The following is a 26,405-nucleotide window of genomic DNA, read 5'->3' on the forward strand; positions in this document are numbered from 1 at the left end:
GAGAAGTCCTTGGTGACTGGACGAAGGGTAATGTTGTGCCCATTTTTAAAAAGGGTAGAAAAGATGACCCAGAGAACTACTGACCCGTCAGCCTCACCTTTGTGCCTGAAAAGATCGTGGAATAGATCCTCCTAGAAGCTATGCTAAAGCACATGGAGGACATGGAGGTGATTAATGGCAGTCAGCATTGCTTCCCCAGGGACAAATCCTGTCTGACCAGCTTAGTGGCTTTCTATGATGGGGTAAACACGGCAGTGGACACGGGTAAATCTACAGATGTGATCTATCTAGAGTTCTCTAAGGCCTTTGACATGGTCCCCCACAACATCCTTCTCTCTAAATTGGAGAAATCTGGATTTGATGGGTAGACAGTAAGGTGTATAAGAAACTGTCTGGATGTTCGTATTCAAAGAGTAGTGGTCAATGGCTCAAAGTCCAGATGGAGATCCATGACAAGTGGTGTCCCTCGGGGGTCAGTACTGGGACAAGTACAGTTTAATATCTTTATCAATGATATTGACAGGGAGATTGAGTGCACCCTCAGCAAGTTTGCGGATAACACCAAGCTTAGTGGTGTAGTTGCCACACTGGAAGGACAGGATGCCATTCAGAGGGACCTGGACCGACTGGAGAAGTGGGCCTGTGAGAACCTCATGAGGTTCAACAAGGTCAAGTGTATGGTCCTGCACCTGGGTCAGGGCAATCCCCATTTTCAGAACAGGATGGGAGATGATGTGCCTGAGAGCAGCCCTGCAGCGAAGCGCTTGGGAGTGCTGGTCCATGAGAAGCTCAACGTGAGCTGGCAATATGTGGTCACAGCCCAGAAGGTCAACCGTATCCTGGGCTGCATCAAAAGCAGCGTAGCCAGCAGGTCGAGGAAAGTGATTCTGCCCCTCTACTCCTCTCTTGTGAGGCCTCATCTGGAATACTGTGTCCAGTTCTGGAATCCTCAACATAAGAAGGATACGGAGCTGTTGGAACAGGTCCAGAGGAGGGCTGCAAAGATAATGAGAGGGCTGGAGCACCTTCCCTATGAGGACAGGCTGAGAGAGTTGGGCCTGTTCAGCCTGGAGAAGAGAAGGCTCTGAGAAGATCTTATAGCGACCTTCCAGTACCTGAAGGGAGCCTACAGGAAAGCTGGAGAGGGGCTATTCATAAAGGCTTGTGGGGATAGGACAAGACAGAAAGGGTGTAAACTGGAGAGGGGCAGATTTAGACTGGACATTAGGAAGAATTTATTCACCATGAGAGTGGTGAGACACTGTAACAGGTTGCCAAGAGATGCTGTGTCTGCCCCATCCCTGCAGGTGTTCAAGGCCAGGTTGGATGGGCCTTGGGCAGTCTGATTTATGGCATGTCCCTGCCCATGGCAGGGGAGTTGGAACTAGATGATCTTTAAGGTCTCTTCCAACCCTAACTATTCTATGATTCTATGGCATTGCTCAGGTCTTTCCTCTCCTATCCTACATGAAAAGTAGCTTTTTCTCTTACAAGTAATGGAATAACTGACAACTATTCCCATGGTCACTCTGTTTCAGAGGTAGCAGGGAAAAAAAGCAATTTTCTGCCCAGGAGGTTTCAACATTTAGAAGGGTAGGGTATCATGAGACTTTTCTTGCACATCACTTACCTATCCAGACTATGACTTCTTAAACTCCAATAAGCCTCGGATAAAATTTGGGTCTGCAGCTCTCAGATCCTTCACAAATGTTGTTAACTGCCATGGCCATTCCTTTCTCTCATACAAACTTCCTGAAATGTTAGAAGTCACAGACACATATGCTTTTGGCTGAGAATTGCCAAATCTGGTACCCTGTGAGCACCACTACCATTATAACAACCATTTACCTTGTAGTATGCAGGTTCTAGTAACAGTTTAGCATTTAAATTAACATCATTGTTGAATATATGGAGCATGTTATGACTGTATTTATTAATATAGCCTAAATGCAGAGGAGATTTGTAGTCTTTTTTTACCCACCTACCTTTTGCTCACCAATCTATTCAGCATATAACCCACTCAATGTACTTACACATAACTATAAACTGATTCTTCTCCAAATGCAGTATTAAAGAGAAGAGTTAATAAAAGAGATAAAAAACATTACCCCTTTCAGTAACATTTTACCTGCTGAATAAACAAACCAGAATAATTAATTTGGATTTTTTTTTTTTTTACTACAACCCTCTCTGTATGAATTCCATTTAGATCTTCCTATTTTTTCTAGAAAAGTGGCACTGGGGTAGTAATGGCAATATTGATCAACAGTCATAGTTTATAGGGGATGGATGCAAGGTAAGTGTGAGGGATTGGATCCAATGTGGAGGTGTTCACTTCCAGGCCTTTCTCTTCTTCCCTCACCTTATGTTTAATATTTGGAAACTGGTTAAGAAATATGCCTGCTTCAAGGACAGAGAGGAATGCTCTCATAAGTATTAATTTTGTTCCCCTGTGCTTTTCAGGGCTCTGTACTGTACTGTCCACGTTCAAACTTCCAGAAAATACTTTTTCTGATTATATTAAAAAAAAAGGAGCAGCTGGCATTTAAGTGCTAATTATTTACCAGATTGCAGACAAGCCAAATGGATTCTCCTCTGTGTTTAACAAACTTTCCTTATTGAAAGTAGTGTTTGTTTAATTTCCAGCTTCTGCCACCACCTCTTCAACAATATTAGGGGAAGTGTAAATAAGGGCCCACAGATGCTTTAAACAGCATATTCTCAATAGCTGTTCTAGTGGTAAGATACTGGAGGATAGCATCTTTTTGTCTGCTACCACTGATAAAGCTAAATTGAGATTGGCAGGAAGAATGAACTCTTCAGAGAGAAATAACCAGGTACACACATTTTATTTAAAACATGACAGGAATGAACTCGTATTTTCAGGAACATACTTGTGTACTCCAGTGGTAGTGAAGGATAGATCTCATAATTTTTACAGTACAGTGATCTTAAATGAATTCCTTAAAAGTTCATAAATACTAGCATTGTATTGCTGATAACATAGTTTACAAATGTGTTTGATGCTATTATTACTAGGAACTCTGCTTCCACTACTAGGAATTGTGTTTCAACGGGAATTACACTAGGTAAATTGATTCGCTTCCCTAATGTCCTTCAAAGTAAATAAAATATTACTTCTTGAATAGGAAATAAAAAATTTTAAAGTCTAATTTGTTTTTTGAGAAAAAGCATGCTTTTTCATGCTCACTTGCATGACAGAAATCCCATGACAGAAAAGATGGGATCATGCAGTTCAAGTGCCATTGTCTGGTGAGGAGGTATCTACAATCGATGGATATAGGTGGAAGGCTGAAGAAGATGAGGTTGCTATGAATAGATGATCATGTCTTCTTTTGACTGTGCATCATGCCAGGTGTCAACTGGTTGCATTGTAGGGCAATTTGAAGGCAGAGGGAACCTGATGTTCATCTGGGATCAGCCCTTTTCCTTTAATCAGGATCAGAGCAAACTGTAAGCCCACCTGCCCACTCACCCATTGCCAGTAAAGTCGAAGGCTGTGCAATATCATGAGTTATTAATGATGAGGTACAATGGATTTTGGTCAGACCTATCTCCTACGCAGGCCACCAATAAAATCAAAGATCTTGTGTAATCTGCTGTGAAAGTCAGATCCCAGAGAGGAATCCCTGAAGCTAGCATTAAGTATCTATTAGGAAATTGGGAGACTTTCACTTCTGAGAGGAGGGGTTTATTATGTAAGGTCCCTAAGAACCTGGGTCTTGTCCTCATTTGCTGGAAAAGGTCAAAGCTGACTGCAGAGAACTTGCCTTTCTTGAGGAATACTTAAAAATTTCTTGGCGAAGGAAAGCTGTAGACTGGCTTTTAAGCCATTCATTGCACCCTCCATGTTCTCATTTCATCTGCTGTCCAAATCCTAACACTGCCTCTTGAAGGTGGTGTGGCTAATTCACTATGCCTCACAGGAAAAAAAGACATTGACAGCTAATTATCTGATATCTATTTGGTATTCTTTAGAATCATAGAACATAAGTCAGAAGGTACATCTTGTGGTCCCATACACCATCCCACTGTTCAAAGCAGGGCCAAGTCTGGAGTTGTCTTAGTTTTCCTCAGGACCTTGTCCAGCTATGTTCTCAGTACCTCTAAGGGTGGGGAGTCCACAGCTTCTCTGAGTCCTTATTCAAGAGTTTAGTCACACTCACTGCAGAATATTTTCCTTTTATGTAATAAAAATTTCCTTGTTTATTATGTTTCTGTTCGCTCTCAGCCCTTATCCAAGAACAGTCTGAATCCAATTTCTCTGTAGCCTCCCCCTAGGTAATTTCAGTGTGTCTTTGTCCATCAGTTTGTTTTCTCATTTGACATATTTCTTTGGTTCGTGCCTGATCCTGCTCTGAGTGCTGAGGACCTCTTTAGTCAATCTAATAGTAGGAGAAGGGGTGCATGGTGAACATTTCCCTAAGGAATCAGCTGGACAGAGTTCTTAGGTGCCTCCATACGCACTCACCCATCAGGTTTGTGTCCAGCTCCCTGGTCTCCCTCTGAGGTGGTTAACCCGTGGAGCTAATATGTTCAGCATGGTCTTTGCCTCTGGCCAGAGAGCCAGGAAAACTCACTTTGCCCAACAAGCAGGAGTTGGGCTTATCATATGCAGCTTTTCAGGGCAGGGGGGATCAGGGCTTGGACTCGTTCAACATTTCGGATGCCGTGACCCATCTAAATAACATCATCCATGTAGCTCCTATGATACAGGTGATCTCTAAGAGGTGCGAGAGATAAGAAACATTGCGCTACTGCACTGTGTTTCTTTTCACTCCCTCAAAAAAAAAAAAAAAATAATGATCATACTCTGTTTTAATAATAACTTGTCAAACATTAGGATGGCATGTATGTTGCTGTTACTGCTGCAACATGGCTAGCTTCCTTGAGGGGCTCATTTCTAAAGCTTCTTTGACTTGTCTTTCACATTCTCCTGTTTCCTTGGTGATTTGTCTGGCCTCATCAGCGCCTTGTTACTAATGTGTATTTACTCAGCTGGGAAGTCACTTTCTCATTATTCAAGCCTGCCATGTACTCATTCGTGATATAAAGTCTTGTCTGTCTTCTTACAAAAAGAAAAAAGCTCCCTTCCAGACAGTTCATGGGAGTAGTAGGAGACGAATTTGTATATTTATTTCGCAACTGGTTATGTACCTGAGATTTTATTTTGATTCATTATTTTTTCCTCCTATCTAAGGAGGATTCTGAAAAGAAATATTTACCATTGTTCCCCTCTGAATTTGTGAACAGCTTCTAAGAATTTTGAAACACTTAATTTCCTTGCTGATTTTTGTCCTTTTCCATTTGGCAAACTGTGACTTCTTTTTCTTTCCATAAAATAAATTTAGAAAAGAGATAGCAAGATTTTAGAATCAGAGAATGACAGAATCATAGAACCATAGAATAGTTTGAATTGGAAGGCACCTTAAAGATCATCGAGTTCCAATGCCCCAGCCGTGAGCAGGGACATCCCACTAAATCAGGCTGCCCGAGGCCTATCCAACCTGGCCTTGAACACCTCCAGAGATGGGGCAGCCACAACATCTCTTGGCAACCTGTTACAGTGTCTCACCACTCTCACGGTGAAGAAATTCTTCCTAGTGTCCAGTCTAAACCTGTCCCTCTCCAGTTTACACCCGTTCTGTCTTGCCCTATCCCCACAAGCCGTTATGAATAGCCCCTCTCCAGCTTTCCTGTAGGCCCCCTTCAGGTACTGGAAGGTCGCTATAAAATCTTCTCAGAGCCTTCTCTTCTCCAGGCTGAAGAAGCCCAACTCTCTCAGCCTGTCCTCGTAGGGAAGGTGCTCCAGCCCTCTCATTATCTTTGCAGCCCTCCTCTGGACCTGTTCCAACAGCCCCATATCCTTTTTACACTGAGGATTCCAGAACTGGACACAGTATTCCAGATGAGGTCTTGGAAAATAGCAAAACCAAAACCAAAAACATAATGAAACCTCAGAAACTGCTAGCATAAGTGAATTTTTTCATTTTTAGGTGAACTCTGAAATCCTTTCAATGTGTGTGATATCATACTTCTTAGACGTTTGATTCTAGTGTAGTTTAGGGGAAAGGGCTGCACTTTTACTCAGGTGAGAACTGCTTCCCAGGGTTTCTGGTTAGTCTGCAAGCTTTTGTTTCATTATGACTGTAAAAGGTAACCTTGATTAGGATACAGCTTGCCTATTCAAGCACATAAGTTTTACCTTCATTTTAGATACGTAGTGCATCAGATCCCCCTGTGTTTCCTGTAGGTATTAGGTTCCCTATAGGTAGTGAGTAGAGCGTGGTATGCTGGCCCCAAACATTACATAGGTAGGAGAATTCAGTTTGCCTGAGTTCTTTAGGTGTCTAAGATAGCCATTCAACTGAGTTGTCTCAGTTAGGCTATGTAAAATCATCCCACTTTGCCTGATATACTCATTTCAGAAGAGTTTGCCACGATTCTTTTCTGGATACTCTGCAGCTAGTCCAGAATTGGGAGAGAGAGTCTGTGCCTCCTTCCTGCGGCTGAATGAACTTGGTTTGCTGAAACTGCCCATACAGCCTGTGATCAAAGTCAATGCTCGTATGTCAGAGGTGACCTTTTGTCTGCTCTTCTTTACTTCTCTTTCTTTAAGGTCTTTGTAGCCTTTTCATACTCCATTGCTATAAAGAAAACCATAACCAAAATAGCAGGGGCGGGACCATTCAGGAGTATAACTGCTGAACTTGTGGCAAATGCTGTTTTTCTTTTTTCGTTATTCTGTCAGCCTTACAGTCTCTTTCAGTACAGCCTCAGGCCCTGTGGTCTGTTCTGATCTGCCTCCCTTTTCTTAGCATGCTAAGTTGATGGTTTCATACTGGAAACCATGCTTTCCTTCTGAGACCCTTCTCTGTCCTGCTAAGCTCGGTGTGAGTCCATATTTCTAGATGTGTCCGTAATTTATATTTAAATGTACACATGTAACACTGCCTTTTGGGGACAAATGAAGGACTGTGGGCAGGGAGGAGGAGAAGACAAAGGAGGAATATTTCATGGCTGCACAGTAGTACACAACAGCAAGCTATTACCTTCCCTTTAGGGTTTCTCATATATTTCAAGGCACTCTGTGTTGTTAGCATTCTTGGCCACACTGGCACCACATTCTACACAGTCTGAGTAATTCAGCTGGCTTCAATAATGCCATCTATATTTAATGTTTCAGAAGCTGTGAAGATTGGTTTGAGATGATAATTTTCTGTCTGCATGTTTGAAATCTATGCAATATGGGCGGTACTGAACTGTCTCTGGTGGAGATTCAGCTTTGGAGTCAGGAATATATGGAAAAAACAAAACAAAACAAAACACACGCACTTCCTCCCCATACAAAGAAATTAGCTACCCACTTATGCACAGGGAGGATTTGATCCTTATGAATGAAGGAAGCTTAACACTGGAGAGTAGTATTTACTGTTTCTACACAGAGCAACTCCAGAACTGCCACTGGAAACAGGCAATCTGTCTTGCTTTTTTCTTTTGTCTAAAATGCATTGATTGATCTCTGGAGTGACAACCTGTAGGTTATTCTTTTTTTTCCTTTCCTGTCTCCTCTCTGGAAATGCCAGAAAGAGAATATCAGTGGCATCTGGCACTCTGATCTGGACATACTACATGGCTTCATCTCTTAGGGTCAGCCTGGGAGCCATGCTGATGAATGTTTGTGGTTGCATGTAGGCCAGCTGAGCATCCAGACTGGTGCTGGTGGAGCTGTAGGCTGTGCAAGTGTCTTTCTCAAGAATCCTCGGAGATTGACCACCATGGTGGCAATGACCACCATGAGATGCTTTTCTGCTTTCTGACACTGGGCTTTTGGCTCAGTAAAAGAACCCTTGCAGAGGACCCTGAGAGACTCAAAAAATTGCACGCTGAGGACCACTGGAACACAACAGAAGAATGAGCCAGGTATTTCCTGGCTGTGTAATCAATAAGTCACTCCTTTGCCTCAGGAAACTGGGGAACTACTGTCTGAATGCCATGGCTGTGCCACAAAGTTGAGGCCCTAATGGAAATGGCCAGAGAGGTGAGATAAGACTGAAGAAAGGGACACTTTGATAGCTGTGCAGGCAGTATTGATGAGACAAGCCAGCGGGATATAACAGGTGTGAAGCAGGGTAGCAAATGCTGAATGGGTGGATGAGCAGGGGGAAAGCTCTGTCTGAAACGGTGGATGAGATGGTAAAGCAGGTGGAACAATATCAGACAGCACAAACATTAAAGCCAAGAACAATGTAATTGATTGTGATGTATACTTGCAAGCAACTTGAAGGGCAGAAGAACTGTCTAAATGATCAATTTTTAATAAGCAAATTTAGAGGAAAACCAAAATATTTTTAATCATCTTGGCATCATTCTTTACAAGCTTTATGGGCAGTCTGTCTGTTAATAAGCAGGCATGACAGCAGTCCCTGTTATGAAACTTGCTTCATTCCTACCAATATAAAATCCCCTTCCCATTTGCTTCAAATTTTGCTAAACATCATGTATTTGTGATGAAATTTTTCAGGCTGTTCGTCTGTCTTAGGCTGATATTTTTTCAGTCAAAGCTATTTCTTCATTGCCCAAAATGAGACTAGAAGGGAAAAAATATGGTGTTTGGCAGGTATAACTCCTTGTTACAGCTTCCCAGTGGCAGCATCAACCACTCAGGAAAAAGAAATCTCAGAACCTGACCCATGCAAAATGAGCAGGTTCTGCAACTTTTAGAGATAAATATGAAGGGGAGTAAAAGAAAGAAGGTTAAACCCTCAGGAACTGGCTACAAGGTTTAAACAATTCTGACTTATATGGGAAGGTCCCAGTTCTGTGAATGAAAAACCTTATCTGTGAGTGGGAATGTGGCACCTTAGTTACAGATACTCTGTTTTCCACACCCTGTGAAAATAAGACCCCTTGGCTGTCTTTGAAAATATGAGCCTATGCATACATAGTAAACCTGCAGTAGTTTTGACAGCTTAACCATTAAGACTGCTGGAAAGTTTAGCTCATACTAAGAATGTACATTCTCTTGCCCTGGGCAAACTGAGCATGTTGGACTTTTTCCTGGGATTCCTATACCTGTCTGGTAAGTATAAAGATACAGAGCAGAGAGTATCCCTATCTGTTTCTCATGCTCTCAGAGCGAATCTTCCCATGCTCAGACAGTTTTGGAAAAAAAAATTTCAAACACAAACCAGGAAGTTCAGGATATAATCAGGAAGAGGGATATAATTAGACTAAATGACAGTGGGGCATCACAGTGGGAGGTGAAAATAAAACTGTAGGTTTGTGAGCTGACCTGTGCTATGTAGAACTTGGCCGTGGAGGAACCATGAGGAGGGGTGAGTAGGGCAGGGAAGGAGATTTCTGTTCTGGTGGAAGCGTAACAATTTCAGCCTGTAAGTGAAACTTGATTTCCCTTTTATAACAGTCATTCAGTAGTGAAAAGGTTTGCCAGGGGCAGAGATGGACTGACACCTCCCTCGTGATTTTCCAGATGGGAGTTTCTGTTGTGCAGGAGGATAGGCTCTAAGGTTTCTCCCGAAAGTTGGGTAAAATCTCTGAACCAGGGTAAGGGTGCAGTCTGGGTGGTGGTGATGTTCTCCTTGGATATGCATGGCTATTCACTTCCTTCAGAGGCTGTGAAGCAAACAAGATCTGTTGTGTAGGTCTTGTCTTGTACGAGAGTACTACAAGAGTACTGAGACAATAATAATAATCAAATCCCCTGCTTCAGAGGTTCAGTTGATTGCCTGGAGATGCAAGGGTGGATTCCCTCCCTCAGTACATAATTGGCTTGATGCATTCCTGGCTTTGTGTGAGAATGATTTCATTCATTTTGGCTCCTCCCTTTGAATCATCAGAGGTTGGTCACACTTATGAGACATAACTGCTCAGAGAAGACGCTGTGATGAGGGACAAAGACTCCTCTCTTTTAACACCCCTCACCGTGTTCAGGTGTCATTTCTGCCTCTAATGCTGAATCTCTGTGAAAGTAAGTTCAGTACCACCCATACTGTAAGGACAAACAGGTTCCATCTGGGAAGGAGAGGACATTTCACCAGCCCCCGCTAGGTGACACTTCCTCTTACCAAATTTCAAATGTCTCAGCTAATGACCCATGAAAGGGCTTATGCTATCTTTCTGGTATCTTCTATGCTCTGCTTCTCTTCAGAGGATTGGAGTCCCTTCTTTCTAAATTGCATGGATAGCTAGAGCTATCCTAGGTAAACCTTAATGATCTGTAATAACTGGAGACTACATGCGATGACCAAATGGTCCTTTCTGCATTAAAAAGTTATGAAATGCCTGGAAGGCTGTGACTGTGCTATGGATCTGCATGGATATCAGTGTGTGATATATGACAGCATTCACAAATTTAGTGTATCTCCTGAAAATGTGGGGAGTAGTATCCAACAGGCAAGATGAACACAAGCCTGAGCTGCAAATCCATCCCTGGTCAGGAAATGCCAGAAATAGAGCTTTCCACACAAAAGTTGGTAGAGAAAGAGCCTCAGTGGAATAGAGCTTGTTATTTCATGTAAAATATTGACATTTGAAATGCTCTTGTGCTCTGGCAGAGTGAGTACACATACCTGAATGTCTTTTGAAGGCTTTCAGGGAGCAGTCCAGGCAGCAAGATCCATCCAAAAGCTAACCCAGCTGGACTGTAGAGTGTGTGTTATAATCAGATATATACCCACATGTATTTTTACCTCAGTGCCTGAATTAATCCATCATATTGATGTTCACTTACAACAGAAATATGCTACCAATAACTCTGCCAGTCCCTGAAATGTCATATGTTTCCAAGCAGCTCTGAAAACAATACTGGCTCCAAGTCGTTTGATCCCTGGGACTTCCAGAGTGGTGGAATAAGTCCAGGAACTATTTCTAGGCTTGCTCACTAACTTACCAAGATGCTGAAACATCAATTTGACTCTTAAGCACAAGCACAAGCATAAAGTAAGCCTTAAATACAGAGTTAGATCAGTAACACAAGTTAGTAAAACAATTCGTCATTCAAGTAGTCCTTAAAAAGGAGCGTGTTTTCAAGCAATACATTGCCCCAGCAAATCAGAGTTACTTTTCTTGATCACTAAGGGTAAGAACCATAAACTCCTTTTTAATTTCATGTTCGTCTCCTTTTGTTCTTCAGCAGTGCCTAATATTCATCACATCAATATAAAAATATATAATCATTTCAGAATTAATTAAATCTCCTGACCTGCTCTTGACAGTCAACATAAATATATGCAGAATTTAAAGCTAGCTAAGACCAGGGAATGTGGGCTTTTAAAGGTGTCCCTATACCCCAGAATTCTCTTCATAAAAATAGGTGTTTGTCACAGCTTTTTGTTTTGACAGTTCAGGTCAGCAGTTTTCCTGGCTGAGATATTGATTGCTAGGTGTCAGTCTTCCTGATCTAATAAAATATCACATCACAAGGGACAAAAAGGAAAGCTTTTGTCTTCTTGGCAACTCAATGTGAAAGCTTTCCAGAATATTGCTTTGCATAGAATGAAAATGGCTGTGGGCCAATGACTAATTATATTAAAGGGCTGTGCTTTTAAATTATTTATGTACCATAGTGTTTACCCTAGCATTATTAAAACCACCACATATACTTCTACAAATACGATTTTGGTTCAGATGAATGTGACAGTCACCCTGTGGGTGATATACTATACCAGGAGTTTCTACTTTAATGTAACAAATAGCTTAACACACATTAACAGATGCATTACTTGTGGAGCACTGCTGCAGAAGGAGATGCAGATGAAAATGCTTTACCTCTGGTCCATTTAGATAGAGCAGATTATGCAAGAAAAATAAATGTGAGAGCAGCCTGAAAAGCACTCCTTGAAATGAGGATTTATCAAACTGAGGATTTAAAACATGATATGGATCCAGACAGTACTAACCAGAAACTTCTTTTGTTTGTGCAGCAACTGCTGAGCATACAGGAAGAATTAAATAACAAGAAGTCGGAATTGGAGCAAGCCAAGGAAGAGCAAACACATACGCAAGCGATGCTTAAAGTCCTGCAGGAACAGGTGAGTTCTTTTGGTGGGAGAAAAAAAATCTGGCTGAGGCATGCTGAGGGGACAGAGGACTCATGGCTTCACCTCCAAAATCCATAGGAGTCTGGCCGCAGACTATACTGTGAGCAAGACATAACCTTATGTGGTCTGCGTGTCTGCTCTGATTAGCATTTGTGAACACAGCTGAGGCTAACAGAGACTGAGAAAACAGAGTGAAGGGAGACACTTATTTTTTGTTATCCAATACTGAATTTCATGTCTTGAGTAACCTTTCCTCTTACGTTTTTCTATCTAGATATCAGTGAGTTTTCACTCTGAATTAAAAAAAAATGTCGGGGATGTGTGTAAATAAACCTGAAAAGTAAACATATTTGAAATAAAACAGCTTTTCTTTTAAGACTAATATTGAAGAAAAAGAGCTTGGCTCTTCTGTGTTATTCACAGATAGATGAATTACAAAAATCTATATAATAATGGCATTTAAAAAGTAGGTATCGATGCTCTTATTTAAGCTGTGAGAAGCAAACTTTGTAAATCTGGTTGTCATAGCCTCCTTTGGTCCAAGCTGTTCTATGACACTGAGAAGTGTATTTGATAGTATTGTTTTATCAGCATGGTAAGACGGATAGTTACACACAAAAAAAAAAAAAAAAAGAAAAAAAAGAAAATCAGGTTCTAAATGTGTAAATCTGGAGATGAAAGGGTGCATTGTTTGCAAGTACAGTGTGCAAAAATACATATTGTCTGTATAAACCGTATGGCTTGGACACACTGAAATCATAAATCCCCAACTGTGCTACACAGGCACAGTCTCTGCTTTGAGATAAATCCCCACCTGTGCTACACAGGCACAGTCTCTGCTTTGAGACCTTATTCATACCCTTTCATAATAAACTTTGAGGTAAATTGGTCAGTGACTTCATTAAGTATTTGCAATTGAAAGACTGTGGGATCTCTATTGCTTAGATGGCAGAAGTTAAAAATGCTGATGATTCTTATGTTCAAGATTTTTCAGCATACATGTTTGGATACGTCTGCAGACGAATTTGTACATTTGATGTACGTATTGGGAAAAATAAATTATACTTATTTCAGATTTTTTTAGCACTCATTATGAAAGCTGTGACATTGTTCCATACTTAACATTTTTCTTATCATATCCAGTGACAAATTCTAGAAACTAATACTTTAAATTCTGGAAAAAATAAAGCTTTTCTGTGATCAGATACATATTCTTAGCACTTATGGTTACAAAGATAACATTCTGTATGAGATTTTATGAAAGACTGTTACACAAAACACCATGAAGAAGAATGGATTTGGTAACAACAAAATCTTTAAAAGCACAGACTCCAACAGATCTCTTGAGTTAATTGCATCTCATTTACATTTTTACATGGCATTCAAGGTATAACACTGTAAAATACTTAAAAAAAAAAAAAAAGAAGAAGAAGAAATGTCATGAAGTTATTTTATGTCTTGGTAGCAATTAAATGTTATGAAAATGTACAGGAAGATCTTAAGATCTAGTGGGAAGCCCCAGTAGGGGCCACCAGGGCAGACTTTTGAATCTCTGCAGACTCCTTCTAATTGCAAATCAAATGCGTGCTCATGCTAGGCAGACAGACGAAACATTAGCTGGAATGAAGGCAGGATGGATCTATATTTCTGCTGAGAATTAGCTCTGAAACACGCCTAAGGCCAAGACCGTTAGTAGCCAGAATTCCTAAGGAGCACTGTGCAGCCAGTGTGCTTCTCCAACAACCCTGAACCAGTTCCAAAACTTTCCAGAACAGCAGAAGCCCTAGCAGTAATGACCCCCACTTGCCAAGGCTCGCAGCTTTCCTTTACAAACACCACAGCTCATCTGTGTGTTTTATCCACAATGGGTATTGAAAATCATCTGGTGAAGTAAATATGAACATTTCATTCAAAAATAAATAGCACTGGGCTCCTGCCTTGATTCTATGGCTTGGATTTGTGATACAATTGATAAAATCTGCTTTTTCATCTCCAGTTGGCAGAGGGATCCCTCTCTGCCTCATCACAGGCGTGCTTGCATGGAGAGCTACAGCTGTGTCTGAGCACGTCTGCTGGCTCAGCACTCCTCGCACTGATTTTGTTGCAGCAACCCGGCCACATCCAGGCTGGGATGTCCTTCTGGGAGAAGTCCTATTTACTTGTGCTCCATAGTCTATTACTGTAGCCAAAAAGCTTCTGGGTCTGATCTGGCCCGTGGCCACCAGCTCTAGTTGTCAGAGGGATTCACACCCACTGATTTGAGTCAGACCTACTCACCGTGGCATTAGACATATCAAAGACTTCTAACCCCTCAACCCTTCTTCTTTCCTTTCAGGAAGGCTTTTGGTTGTTAGTAGAACTAGTTCAGCGTGTTGCCGCAGCACACTTTCTGCTGGCAGCATCACACTCGCTACTGACATGCGATGAAGCATGCCCGGGGCTTAAGACAAGCCCCGTTTTTTCCAATACTATGTGTTTTTCTGAGGTTCCTATTCCATCATTTCACTATTTAGGATAGAAGTGGAGAATATGATTTAAATTTTAATTTAGAAATAAAAAATATTGTGGAAAAAGGGACTTTAGATCTTTAGCCTATGGAAATACAGCTGCACATTTTCTGCCCGTAAGTTTTCCACTATTATCGCCATCAGTTCACCTTCAGTGCCTACTACAGTGGTCCTGGTGTTGCTGTGGATACTAACACTTTCTTGCCTGAGCTCTGACATCCTTTTTAGAGCATGGCAGTCAATAGAAGAGACAGAAAAGCTCAAGCATCCTATCCTGTCTGCATTAGAGGTAAATTAACTTGTGGAGCAGTGCCAGGGCAGTGATGGGGGAAAAAAAAGGTGGGTTGATAGCCTGCCAGACCAATGTAGACTGGAGGCTAAGCCTACTCCCTTGTCAAATGCATGTGTGGCTGATGGCGGAATGGTCTCTTGCCAGCAGAGCACATGCAGAGCATTGCCCAAGAAGCTGGCAGTTGCCAAGGGATGATGGTACTTTACCAACCTGGAAAATAAAAGGTGAGAGTTATGTAATCAACAGCACTCCTTGAGCACTCAGGACGTGGCAGTAGCATGCAGAACAGTTTTAGGTACCTCAGCACACTCTCCTGACCTCATATTCAGATGAGTGATTTAAGTGAACTCAATAGGACAGCTCATGTGAGTGAATTGCTATAATGGAGAATTGACAGGATCAGGAAACAGCTCTTTTGGTCACACCATGATGGAGAAATACCTAACTTTTTGGTGCTTGGCTGGAAGTAGCCATCTCCGCTCATGTCTACCACCCATCCTCACAGTGAGGTTGTTTTGCAGGATGGGGTTTTTTTTCAGTGCAGGGAAAACCTGTAGCATTCATTGGAAGTGCATTACTCTGCTGTCAGTATAAATTGCAGACTTTTTGAGAATATTGAAAGATGAGCATCAGTGAATTGAACCAGGACGACGAGTTTGCAGTCCCCAGCTATCCTTTGTACTGCTTTATCAGAGATTGCCACCCCCTTCCCTCTCTATTAGGACTGGCTTAGTGGCTTGAGAGGCAGTTCCTGAACTGGTGTAGTTTATAGCCCAGCATAATAAGATACAGAGAGACCATGGCCTGCTTACCTTAGTTGTCAGCTTAGCTGTTTAGCTGCTGCTGCCACCCAACAAGATGATGGAGGTAACCTGGCCAACCTAGGGTGTTAGTCAGCCAACGATTTTCAGTCAGATACTTAATTGAAAGATAACTGTGTTCTGTTTTCACTGAATTTTAGGACAGTTGGCATTCAGGATCACAGCTGTGTCATCAATGTTTACATCAACCCCAGCTTCCTTTGCAAAAAACAGGGAGTGCAGAGAAAAGTTCTTCCCCCACCCCAGATGTCTGCTCTGAAAAGTTACAATAAAGGCATGACTCTTCAGAGATTTACTTAAAGATTAAAAGGTTCTAAGCACTTCATTTAAATGTACAAATCTCCACAGCTTAAAGGCTCAGGAGAGCTACAATGTCTTCTTTCTGTGTTTGCTCAATCACAGAAAGAATGCATATTTCACTGTGGCTGGAGACGTGCTGGGACAGTCTTTAAATCTCTTGGGAATGATTTTTACAATCCCCGATGTAATCCTGGATTTTCCTCAAAAAGCTAATTCAGGAGGAAAAAAAGAGTTTTGGTTCAGATCATATACCTGGAATTGACAGTCTCCTCAGTTCTTCCTGCCACGGCTTAAATAAAAAAGCTGTTCTTCTCTTCACCTCCTTTTCTGTCATACCCAGGAGCCATGTCAGTTATTTGGATGCTTTCCTCAGGAAGGAAATATACAGTAGCAGTTTGGCATCTCAAACAGCTTAAAATATATCATTCAAAAGTAATGATTAGCAAAACACTATTTAGCTAGTGGCAACTTGCAAATATTGTAAAGTTTAAATTAATAGCAACAAGAATGGAAAATGAAATCGTTCATTATTCTTGAGAGCCAATTCTGTACAGTTTTTATGCCTTGAAACTACTTTCTAATCTAATTATTTAAAAATAATGACCCAGTCTTATTATTTTCCTTTCTTTTTTTTTGCCAACCTATCAAGCCTTAAGTATGTTAGTTTCAAAATGGTTTGAGCAAAAACTCATTAGAATTATATGCTCCATCTGTTTTTCTCATTGGAAGCTTTATAAAATGCTTCTTCAAATAAATCAAAGATAACTGTGTGAAAAACTCAAGTAATGTGCTTGTTTTGTTCTGTTTTGTTTTTGTTTACTCTTCGCAGTTAAAAAGTGCCAAGGAATTAGCAGAAATCAATGGGCATGATGAATCTCAGGCAAATGTAGGTACAGTTATCTATGTATAGATTTTATATATATATATATATATATATACATGCATATGGTGAAATTTACTATTTATGTCTTAAAACTGATAGAATGGCTGGATGAATTGCCTGTGTTGGTTTTTTTTTTTTTCCTGAAGCCACAGGTTCAAATCCCAGCAAACTTCATTTCAAGGTAGATAAATTGGGTTCCATGCAATTTACTTTGTAGGATTTATTTGGATGAGGCTTTAACAGCCAGTGTCCTACTTGCTGGATGTGGGTGTTAAAGATACCATGGAAACGAATGCAAGAGAAATGCTGTGCCTTAGTGTCCGGTCCAGGATTACTCAAGCTACAAAGTTATACTGTTTGTCTCTGTCGATGCCACCTTGCAGCTGAGCAAGCCTGGCCTTATTTCAGTTCCGAGCGAAGTGATTCATATACACATGTATAATTTGAAAACAATTAATATGCACAAAAGGACTAAATTAATTCATTGAGTCATTATTTTGTCCAAAATTGTTAAAGGACTTGTTAAGGTCATGTTTTTTAAAACTTGCTGGCAAGAAAATACTTCTGTTATTCCCTAACAAATGACTGCAGTCAAAAAAACCAATTTGGATGAGTGGAGAGAGAAAAAAAGGAAAATTTTCTGTTATGTTTGTCGTACAAACCATGCAGCTTTTCCCTTTGTCATGAACATCTGAAAATTAAGACTGATTATATGCAACCCCTTTCTCCTAGCCAAGAGAACTAGCAACAGTCTGAACACAAATATATTTTAACATCTATTTTAGTCAATGTGTTGTCTAATGGCACAGCAAGGAAAGCAGGTTTATTTTAAACCTGAATGGAAGACTCAAATATTGTACGCTGCTTTGTGATAAGGAAATGTTGTCCTCTGTTCTTTAATTCTTTCCTGAATCTCATTCATTGTGGACTGTTTCCGCAGTGAAGTCGATAGAGCCTCATAGCTCTCAGCATTTAGACAGGAGACATTCAATACTGTCTGATAGCTCCAACAAATCTACAATTGCAGTCTGTCTGCACAGCATCTCATTGCCCCTTTGAAAGATTCTGTTTGCAAACCAAAATAAAGACATTAATCCACACATGATCTTGAAATGCTGCCATTTGATACCTAAAAACTTTGCTTTGTACAACAGCTGGTTGCAGGTTTCCTAAAGGTATTTAGAAATGTAAGGTTTACAAACTTTTAGAAGGATCTTGCTTTCTCTCAAAAAATGAGGATGAAACTATGTTTTGCAAGATGGAAATGTTTTAAAGGAGAATTACCTAAATGCTTCAATTTGTATCATTCTGGCTTACAGGTAACTGGATAAAATTAAAATGCCTGAAAGTTTTATTTTTATATAATATGAATGTTGGAATAGAATTAAAATGAAACATTTCAATTGAGTAAACTGCATTTCAGTAGCTCATTCTCAGATATCTAGAACAAAATATTTCAGACTCCTTGGTTAATGGTAAATTTTTCAAAACATAATGCTTTGTTGCAGCTTGTAATTGCAGGAATTGTTTATATGTCTGAATTTTCCATAGGATAGAAACTCTATTTTCTGCTCCTCTTTGCCATGGGCTCTTCCCATGGTGAGCTCGTAGTGATATTAGACTCCTAAGAAAAGAAGTCAATACCTAAATTAATGGTGAAGAGGGAAAACAGGCAGCTACAATTACTGAGTCACAGTTGCACCCGTGCATTCAACAATTATGCCACTATGAAATCAGGGAAGGCATAGCAGCACAAATGAAAATAGAGCAGTAGAGGGAAGGACTGAATGTTAAAGCATTTTCTACAGTAATGAACTTTGTAAAATGGAAGTTGAGGTACCTTTTAAACAATTGTCATTTATATTATATATATATATATATATGTAGTGCTCAGGCGTTGTGCCTCGCAGGTTGTCTCTCCGCATCTACTCTCAGCAGACTCCATGGTTCTTGCCCTTGGCCAGTGTGCAAATCTGTGATGATCAAAGAGAAAAAGGCTTGGTGGCTCCTACTTGGTTGTTAGTGAACTGTGATGCATATAATGGGATTAGGACATATTTGTTACAGTTGACAGGTTGAATTCAGAAAATGATATACCTTTACATGCAGAGCAATAGTGGGAGGTGTTGGCAAGGAAAAATGGCAACGTATGTCTATGCACTAAACACACAATCTAATCTTCACACTATGGCATATTTAGATTACTTACTTTGCAGAAAATCAGGCTCCTAGAAAGGAGAGTAGAAACTCCAGGCACACTGCATACACATCAAGAAAGCCCATATTGTAAACTTAAAAAGATTATTTTCTGCAGTCCCGAGGCTTGCTATTGGTGGTAGTGGACTGTATTGTGTTTTACATTAGAAAGTAATGTTTCTTGAAATAAAACCTGGAAATATTTTTCTTAGCAAAAGCATATACAGGTGAAAAAATATATTTAGACCTATCCTGCTGGGTCTTCTGTATTTCTGTCTTGTGAGACCATCCTGAAAGGGAAACAAGGATCTGTAAACCTTTGAAAAAAGAAAAACATCCCTCCTGAAATGTAGCCAACTTAAAAAAGGACCAATCTTCCTTTTTCCTCTCTTGTTTTCTGAGGAGAAAAGAGTACAGTTAACTAAGAGCCTGGAACAATGGCAATGTTATCTTCCCTGCCATAGCAGTTCACACAAAAATCTGAGAGGGAGAGAACAGAAATTTCAGTGTATTGCCAGTACATCTGTTATTTCCAGAAAGCAAAACCTTCTTACAAGACTCTGTAAACAGTCAAAAGGGTGTTTCATCAGTAATTTGCCAGGTACACGCAGTAATATTTGTTATGGCTGTTGACATTTCGCAGTCATGATCTGTGGCAGTAAAGGCCAAATGTCAGGCTGAAGTGGTGTCACAGAGCCCGGGATCCTGGCCTGGTGTTAAGAGGGACTTCTACATCTAGGACTGCCAGAGGTGCTGTCACCGAGCTTTCATTTCTTTCAGCCCTGCAGTTAGGAAAAAATTGCTTCTTGCTTCTAATTTACCCCCATTTTAATTTCCTCTTTATTGCTGCATATAATAATATTTAATTCACATCTCTGTCTTAAGAGAAGAGAAACTAATGTCCAATGAACAATTATAGTTTCAGATATAGTCCTCTTCCAGGATGTTCCCAGACTCTTGGGACCCAGTTAGTCCCAGTGTGGAAAAAAAATCTTACTTACGAGGTGTATTCAAGTAGAGAATATTTTGCTAACTGGAAATGCTAATCACATGTTTTGTAGGTAACACTATGAAGGCAATTTATTACTCCACTGTTTCTTTAAGTTGAGTAGCTTTCTGTGGAGCCTTTAGTATATAGTTTAATCCTATGCTTTGATTGAAGATCTCATTTTGCTCATTGCTGAGTTCAGTATGCATAAAGCTAATATAGTTAGATAGCTTTACCCTTGTTTTAGGGATGGGAAGGTTAACATCCATGATATCCCTCTATTGCTGATGAAGAAGGGGAGATATTTTTTTTCACAGAAGCCTCATCTTAGAAGTACTCAGTAATCTTTAGATTCCAGGAGTTGGGTGCTGTCCCTTGAAAGTTGTCTTCCTTACATGGAGGATAAGTCCTGTGACTAACTCCCACCCTTTTTAAAAGTGCCCTAAAATTATAGTCAAGAGTATCAGTCCTCCGAGTTCAGACCAAAGCAAGAGGTGGTTCATTGTCACGGAGGCATTTTGAATGCCCAGGCTGCAATTGCGTGATTAAGTCTTGATTCTGTTCAAGTCAATAATTAAATTCCCATCAGGTTAAAAAGTCAAGATTTCAACAAAAGACTTTTCAGATTACCTCATTATCACCAAGGCATAAGGAAATGAATATATTTCACACAGTGAAACTGATGTCACCATGAAGTTTTTTACCAGCATATTGTTCTGTTTGAATTTCATTGTTTGAACAAACTAGTGACTTTGACCTCGACCTCATCCACCTGTCTGCCTCCACTTAGCATCTCCAGCAGCTTGGACACAATATTCTGTGGGATTTTCTCCAGACATGAAATCAATATTATTAAGTAGGGATGCATTTTTTCCATTTGAATGCTTGAAGCTGTTATCAGAGCATTTCCCAAGTTCAACCAAGCATCCTACATTTGATGTTGGTTCTTCTTTTAATTTTCCCCCTCTGTGTCTTCTTCTCAAGCAGCTATCAGATGATCTCTGAGGAGGATTATACCCAGGATGAAATATTTCAACCGTATTACTAAATTGCTTTCTTTATGCTACACTGAAAGTGATGTTATTCCTTAATACACCCTAGTCTTCTCTTTTCACATAGTATAGATAATAATTGATGATCTTTACCAAAGACAAGTAAAGACAGCTCTTAAATGAGGCTCATTTTCACACCAAGCCAGGGAAAAATTTAAAAAGCTTACCCCCTTTAATTTTTGGAGAATTCTGTACTTCCATCAACCTCACCAGAGTTCAGTTCTTGTAATTCACTATGTACACATCTGATAGAAGCACTGAGGGGTACCTGCTACGAATATTCCATGTCAGCGTACATGTGACTGCCTCACATCAGGCTAGAAGAGGTGAAAAGGTGAACACAGGAACAGGAGAAGGAGCTAGAAGGGTGTTCCAATAGTTCCAGTGGTTTGGAACTATGGGACAAAGGTTGGTCACCTTTATTGATGAAGATTCTGGGGGTTTGCTGATGCTTTTTCACTTCCTTGTGAATGTAGCAACCATTTCTCGGCTAGCCCACTCTTCAAAAGTCTTGCTCTTTGCAAAAAAAAAACAGGCTTGTAATAAAAAATGTGCTCCACATGGCTGATATAAAAGCAATTTGGGACTAAAGTTACAGGCCAGAAAACCTCAGTTCAGGGCTTGTGTCTGTCAGGAAACCTGTGTTTCTATTCTATCTGAGCTTCCTGCCTTCCTGGGGTTCATAAGCTGTGAACCTCAGCTTCGGAAAGTTGACATGGGTCAGGCAATAGCTGTCTCAGCTTGGCTGGGGCCCTCTGCCTTGCAGCAGGAATTTCTGGAGCACATGGAAGCAGGTGGGTCATCAAAAAGTGAGGTGATAATAGGCGAGTGCATTTGAGGTTAAGGAGAAAGTGTTGGCAGCTTTTCCATACTCAAGAGCTCAAGGGTTATGACCCTTACAGGGGATGCCAGATATTGGGGTTTTCTTCTCTCTTCCACCTGAGAAGGTTCAAAACTGTATTTCCCAAGAAAAGCGCAAGCTATGTGCTCTTTCCAGCTCTTCTTCTGTATTTGCTCTCCTTTGAAAGATTGTGTTTGGTCTACTAATTCATTTAGCAAATGCAGTTAATTGTCTAAGGAGAACAAGCAAGAGCAATAGTGCAGTGCAAGGATGAGGATGGCCCCTGGAGGAGAAAGAGATGTGGGCTTTAGTTTCTCATCATGGGTCTATAATATTGTTAGAAGAAGGTGCAAGAATCCTGCACCATGACTGGAGCGAAGCATAAAGCTCCCAGAGATTACAAAGACCCATTTACTGTCTGTATTCAGATTGTTCTGTTCTGGTGGGGCCAGGAGTTGAGAACCAGCAGTGTCTTTTTCTGCTCCCTGCCTTTTCCATTCCAGGCATTTCCAGGCATTTATTTGTAAGCTTTCCATCACTCATTTCTTCTCACTTCCTTCAATTTAAGGCATGGGGGTATGGTAAATTTCAGCAGCTATGGCCGTTCACAGATCAGCAGCTTTCCTACTTAGCACAGTAGGCATGAGAAATGACCGCCTCGTGGATTCAATACCATGAGGCCGGAAAAAAACAGGTGTTTAACTGGCTGTTCAGGACCATGATATCAAAGATGCTACCCAGCCTTCAGAACTTCTTACAGACTGATAGATTAAGTCCCCCTGAGTTTCCCTCTTCACTGCCCCAGCCCTCAGTCAGCACGTCAGAGGGCCGCAACAGAGTTTCATTACCACGGTGTGGATCTCTCCAGTGTCTGAATCACGATCTCTGTGGTTTCAGCCATGACCTAACCCTATGGAGAGGGAATGGCTATAACAGACCGAGGTATACTCTCACACAGACTGTACTACTTGAAAAAGATATGGGCTGTAGCAATAACCCCTTTGTTAATGTGCAGCAAGAAGTCACGCCTCTTCCTGCGTCTCTAACTGGAAGTGTCAGGGTGGCATCAAAATTTGGCTTTTGATTGGAGTGAATTTCCATCATCTGGGAGAGGAGAAGAGAGAACTCTGAGACACAATCATAAAACCCATTCAGCCACCCACTCAGGAAATCACAATTTTTTTTTTTACTTTAAATTTCATAGGAGCTCCACAGGGAGACAGTTCTTCAATGCCCAGAGCTTCCTAACATTTTAATAATATCTGATCATAATGTGCAGCCTTTCATCCCAAAGCATTTTCCCAGAGTATCTATACTGCACACATATACAGGAGTCACCCTGCCATTTCTAGTGACAAATAACATTCAGCCTTATACATATGCAACAGTATGCTTAACCCACACAGTGTACAACGCAGACTGGCTTGTCAGAGCACTCAGGCTCCCCTACAACTACCTGAAGGATGATGGGCCACCTCTGCTTCAGACTCAAGCCTGCTACTGCAGGGTGTTGCGCACCACATTCACGGTCCCTCCAAACTGCTAAAGTCATAGAACCATAGAATGGTTTGGGTCCTCTAAGGAACAGAGAGCAAAAAGTGGCAGAAACAAGAAAGGACCTTCAATACTCCTGGGAGACACTCTTCTTGGAAGAAGATTTCATCATCCTAATCAATATCTGATCCAAAGGAATGAGAGCTCCAAAATGTTTGCTTAAAGTACTTTTCGTGTATTCGGATATGGAGATTTCTGTGAATATGGGGATTGCCGTGGATTTTCAGATACCAAAATTAATATATTTCAAATACAAATCCTTGCTGAAAACCATTCACTCTCATAAAACATTTAAGTTGTGTTTTTATTCTCCCCAATTACTCCATTATATTTCAACAAAGACATTTGCAAAACATTTGTACACATTCTAGAAGGGAAACAAATTGCTTTTTTTCCTCTCTAACTTTTTTTAGATGTGTGTCATTTCTGAAGAGATTCCTAGAGCAATATTTGTGTTAAAGACCATTTGAAAGGGCTTTCAGAAGTTCTCGGTCTCAAGTAAACATAAAGTATTCCCTCCTACAATGACTTCAACAGAGTTTTTGGGCAGGCAATGCTTTCACTCAGCTGCAATTCCCTAACAAAGTGTGCAAAATGACAATTACCTTTTCCCTTGCAAAACAACCACCTTCACATCACATAAAACATCTGTGTTAAGTCATCAGGAACCTACACATAAATCCAGGTTTAGAAAATGAAGCAACCTGATCATACTTTTAAAAATAAGCATGAAGTAGCTTTTATATTAGTCATCCCTATTTTGCATATGAACGTTCCCATAAAATAGATGTGCTCAAATACAATAAGAACAATGCAAAGAGGTAGTTTCAATAAGAAAAACATTTTCAGATTATTGCTAGTTGCCTAAACTCAGCAGGTGAAAGTTATAATAGTAAAAGCTTTGTAATGAAAAAGTTAAAAGCATCTCTCTGGCAAATGGATCGGAAAAAATAGGATGTCAAGAGCACCGTAATACAATTAATCTTCACTCCTGAAAATATTTCTATCATGTAGGATAAATCAGACAAACTAATCTTGGATGCACAGTGGTTCTTTTGAAGTGTTTTGTTTGCAACATCTTATATTCACTATTCTAATATTTGTTCATCATTGTTCCTATAATTTTAATGCCAGATAATTTTTCAGCCTGGTTGTCAACTGTTTATTTGTTAATACAAATGCACTCTTAAATTTTCAGTTCTGTTGAAGTCTATATTAGTGCACTTTAAAAGTAAATTTCTATGTCAGTGTGCTTTAGAAGCAATTACGATGTGCTGCGACTGACAAAAACTGACACTGGTTTCTTGCATAGCACAAAATCATTTAACAAGTTTAGGCTTGTTCTCAATGAAAAGGTGATACCTGGTGTGTATCATTTCTAATGATAGACCAGGCACAAGCAAAAACTGGTAAAACATTCATCGGCAGTGTAGCATATGGAAAATATGTATTTCTGCATCTCTAGATACATAGTAGAAGGAGAAAGATCCTCTGAGACCCTGGAAAAAACACCAAAAACTAAGTATTTTTTTTACTGTATCAGTGACCTGATACTAACAGTCAAAGTAGCACAGGCTGCTCCTGAGAGCTCTGGTTTTGGGCAGATGACTGGACGCCACGTTCCTTGCCTTATTTATTTTATATGTGATGCAACGCTGTAATTTGTTACGGTAAACTGAGTCATCCCAGTATGCATAGAAAAGGCCAAGAAAACTCTCTACTTATAGATAGTGTGTCAGCAAGACCACCTAACTTAATGTCATCTGCTTTATTGAAATCGGCTCTTAGGCTATGAGGAACCAGGACCATGTAAAATATATCATTTCTAGGAAGTATTTAATTTTCTAGCACAAGATCAATTCATTTGCAGTAACAAAAGATTATGATTATTTGATTATTAATCAAAGATTATGAGCAATTTTCTAGTCATTGAAGTATTTTTAGAGGAGTAGTCAGCAGAGAGTCAGAAACAGTCCCTGTAAGAGTATATGCTGAAAGAAGAGCTGTATAATACACAAAATGTTCCTGGAAAATTTAAGTTACTTTCAGAGTGGTCTCTCTAGCAGCAGCACACCAGACACACAGGCCTTTGACCCCTGGTCCTACTCCAGCTGCTACACTCAGATCCCCTCACGGAGCCCTGTTTATGCAGAATAGAGAGTCTCCCACACAGGAAAAGGGTCAGAAGTTGAGTTTAATGAATGTAATGCACTGATCAGGGCATGATATGGTCAAACAACTTTATTGACCAGCAACATGTTACATGTCATCAGTCCCTTTTTTCCTTTTCCCAAACCACCATGATCCCTCCCTTTTCCTGCCTTCTGTTTCCCCATTAAGGATCTTCAACTAAGTCTTGTACAATCCCAAGATCTCTTCCCCTACATCCCATAACAAGTCCCATATCCCTATAGGGAGTAGCCTCCTCAGAGTGTGAGATAATCCAGAGAGCATTTCCATTGACTGGTCTTGATAATCGTCACACTCCATCCCTAGGGCTGATGCTGTCCTGTGACAGCCCTGGGACGAACTGTCAGGGGACTCTCTTTTCTGCGATTGGGTTATCAGACTTTACCCATCTGTAATGGTACCTTTGTCTTTCTTTGTGCTTGTGGAGGCAAGACTTTAATCGCAAGTATCAAGAGGAATGAGCAAATGATGGTGGTTGGAAAATCCCTTCTGCAAAGGATGGAGGCACTCATCTGTTGATAACACATCCTACATGTTGTTTGATGAGGGTGCAGACCTGCAAAGATACTGCTAAGCCTTATCTAGCCATTGGACTATACCCTCTTGTTGCCCATCCATGCTCTCTGACCCCACAGCTGATCCTGCTTTGAGTAGGAGGTTGGACTACAGACCTCTGAAAGTCACCTGAGTAATTTTGT

The 26,405-nt window shown here is 40.5% G+C and overlaps 1 protein-coding gene across 8 annotated transcripts in view; it reads left to right on the plus strand.

The window, feature by feature from the left end:
* ENOX1 (ecto-NOX disulfide-thiol exchanger 1) overlaps positions 1–26,405 on the plus strand; it is a 366,853-nt gene that overhangs the window by 328,136 nt on the left and 12,312 nt on the right. For 7 of the 8 annotated variants that reach the window (XM_054052503.1, XM_054052479.1, XM_054052488.1 and 4 more), the window contains 2 exons: positions 11,967–12,074; positions 16,833–16,889. In XM_054052503.1, coding sequence (XP_053908478.1) covers positions 11,967–12,074; positions 16,833–16,889 — 165 coding nt within the window. The remainder of the gene's footprint in view (positions 1–11,966; positions 12,075–16,832; positions 16,890–26,405) is intronic. The other variant, XM_054052495.1, reaches the window with a different exon arrangement.

This window comes from Cuculus canorus, chromosome 1 (genome assembly GCF_017976375.1).
Source record: "Cuculus canorus isolate bCucCan1 chromosome 1, bCucCan1.pri, whole genome shotgun sequence".
Taxonomy (NCBI): domain Eukaryota; kingdom Metazoa; phylum Chordata; class Aves; order Cuculiformes; family Cuculidae; genus Cuculus; species Cuculus canorus.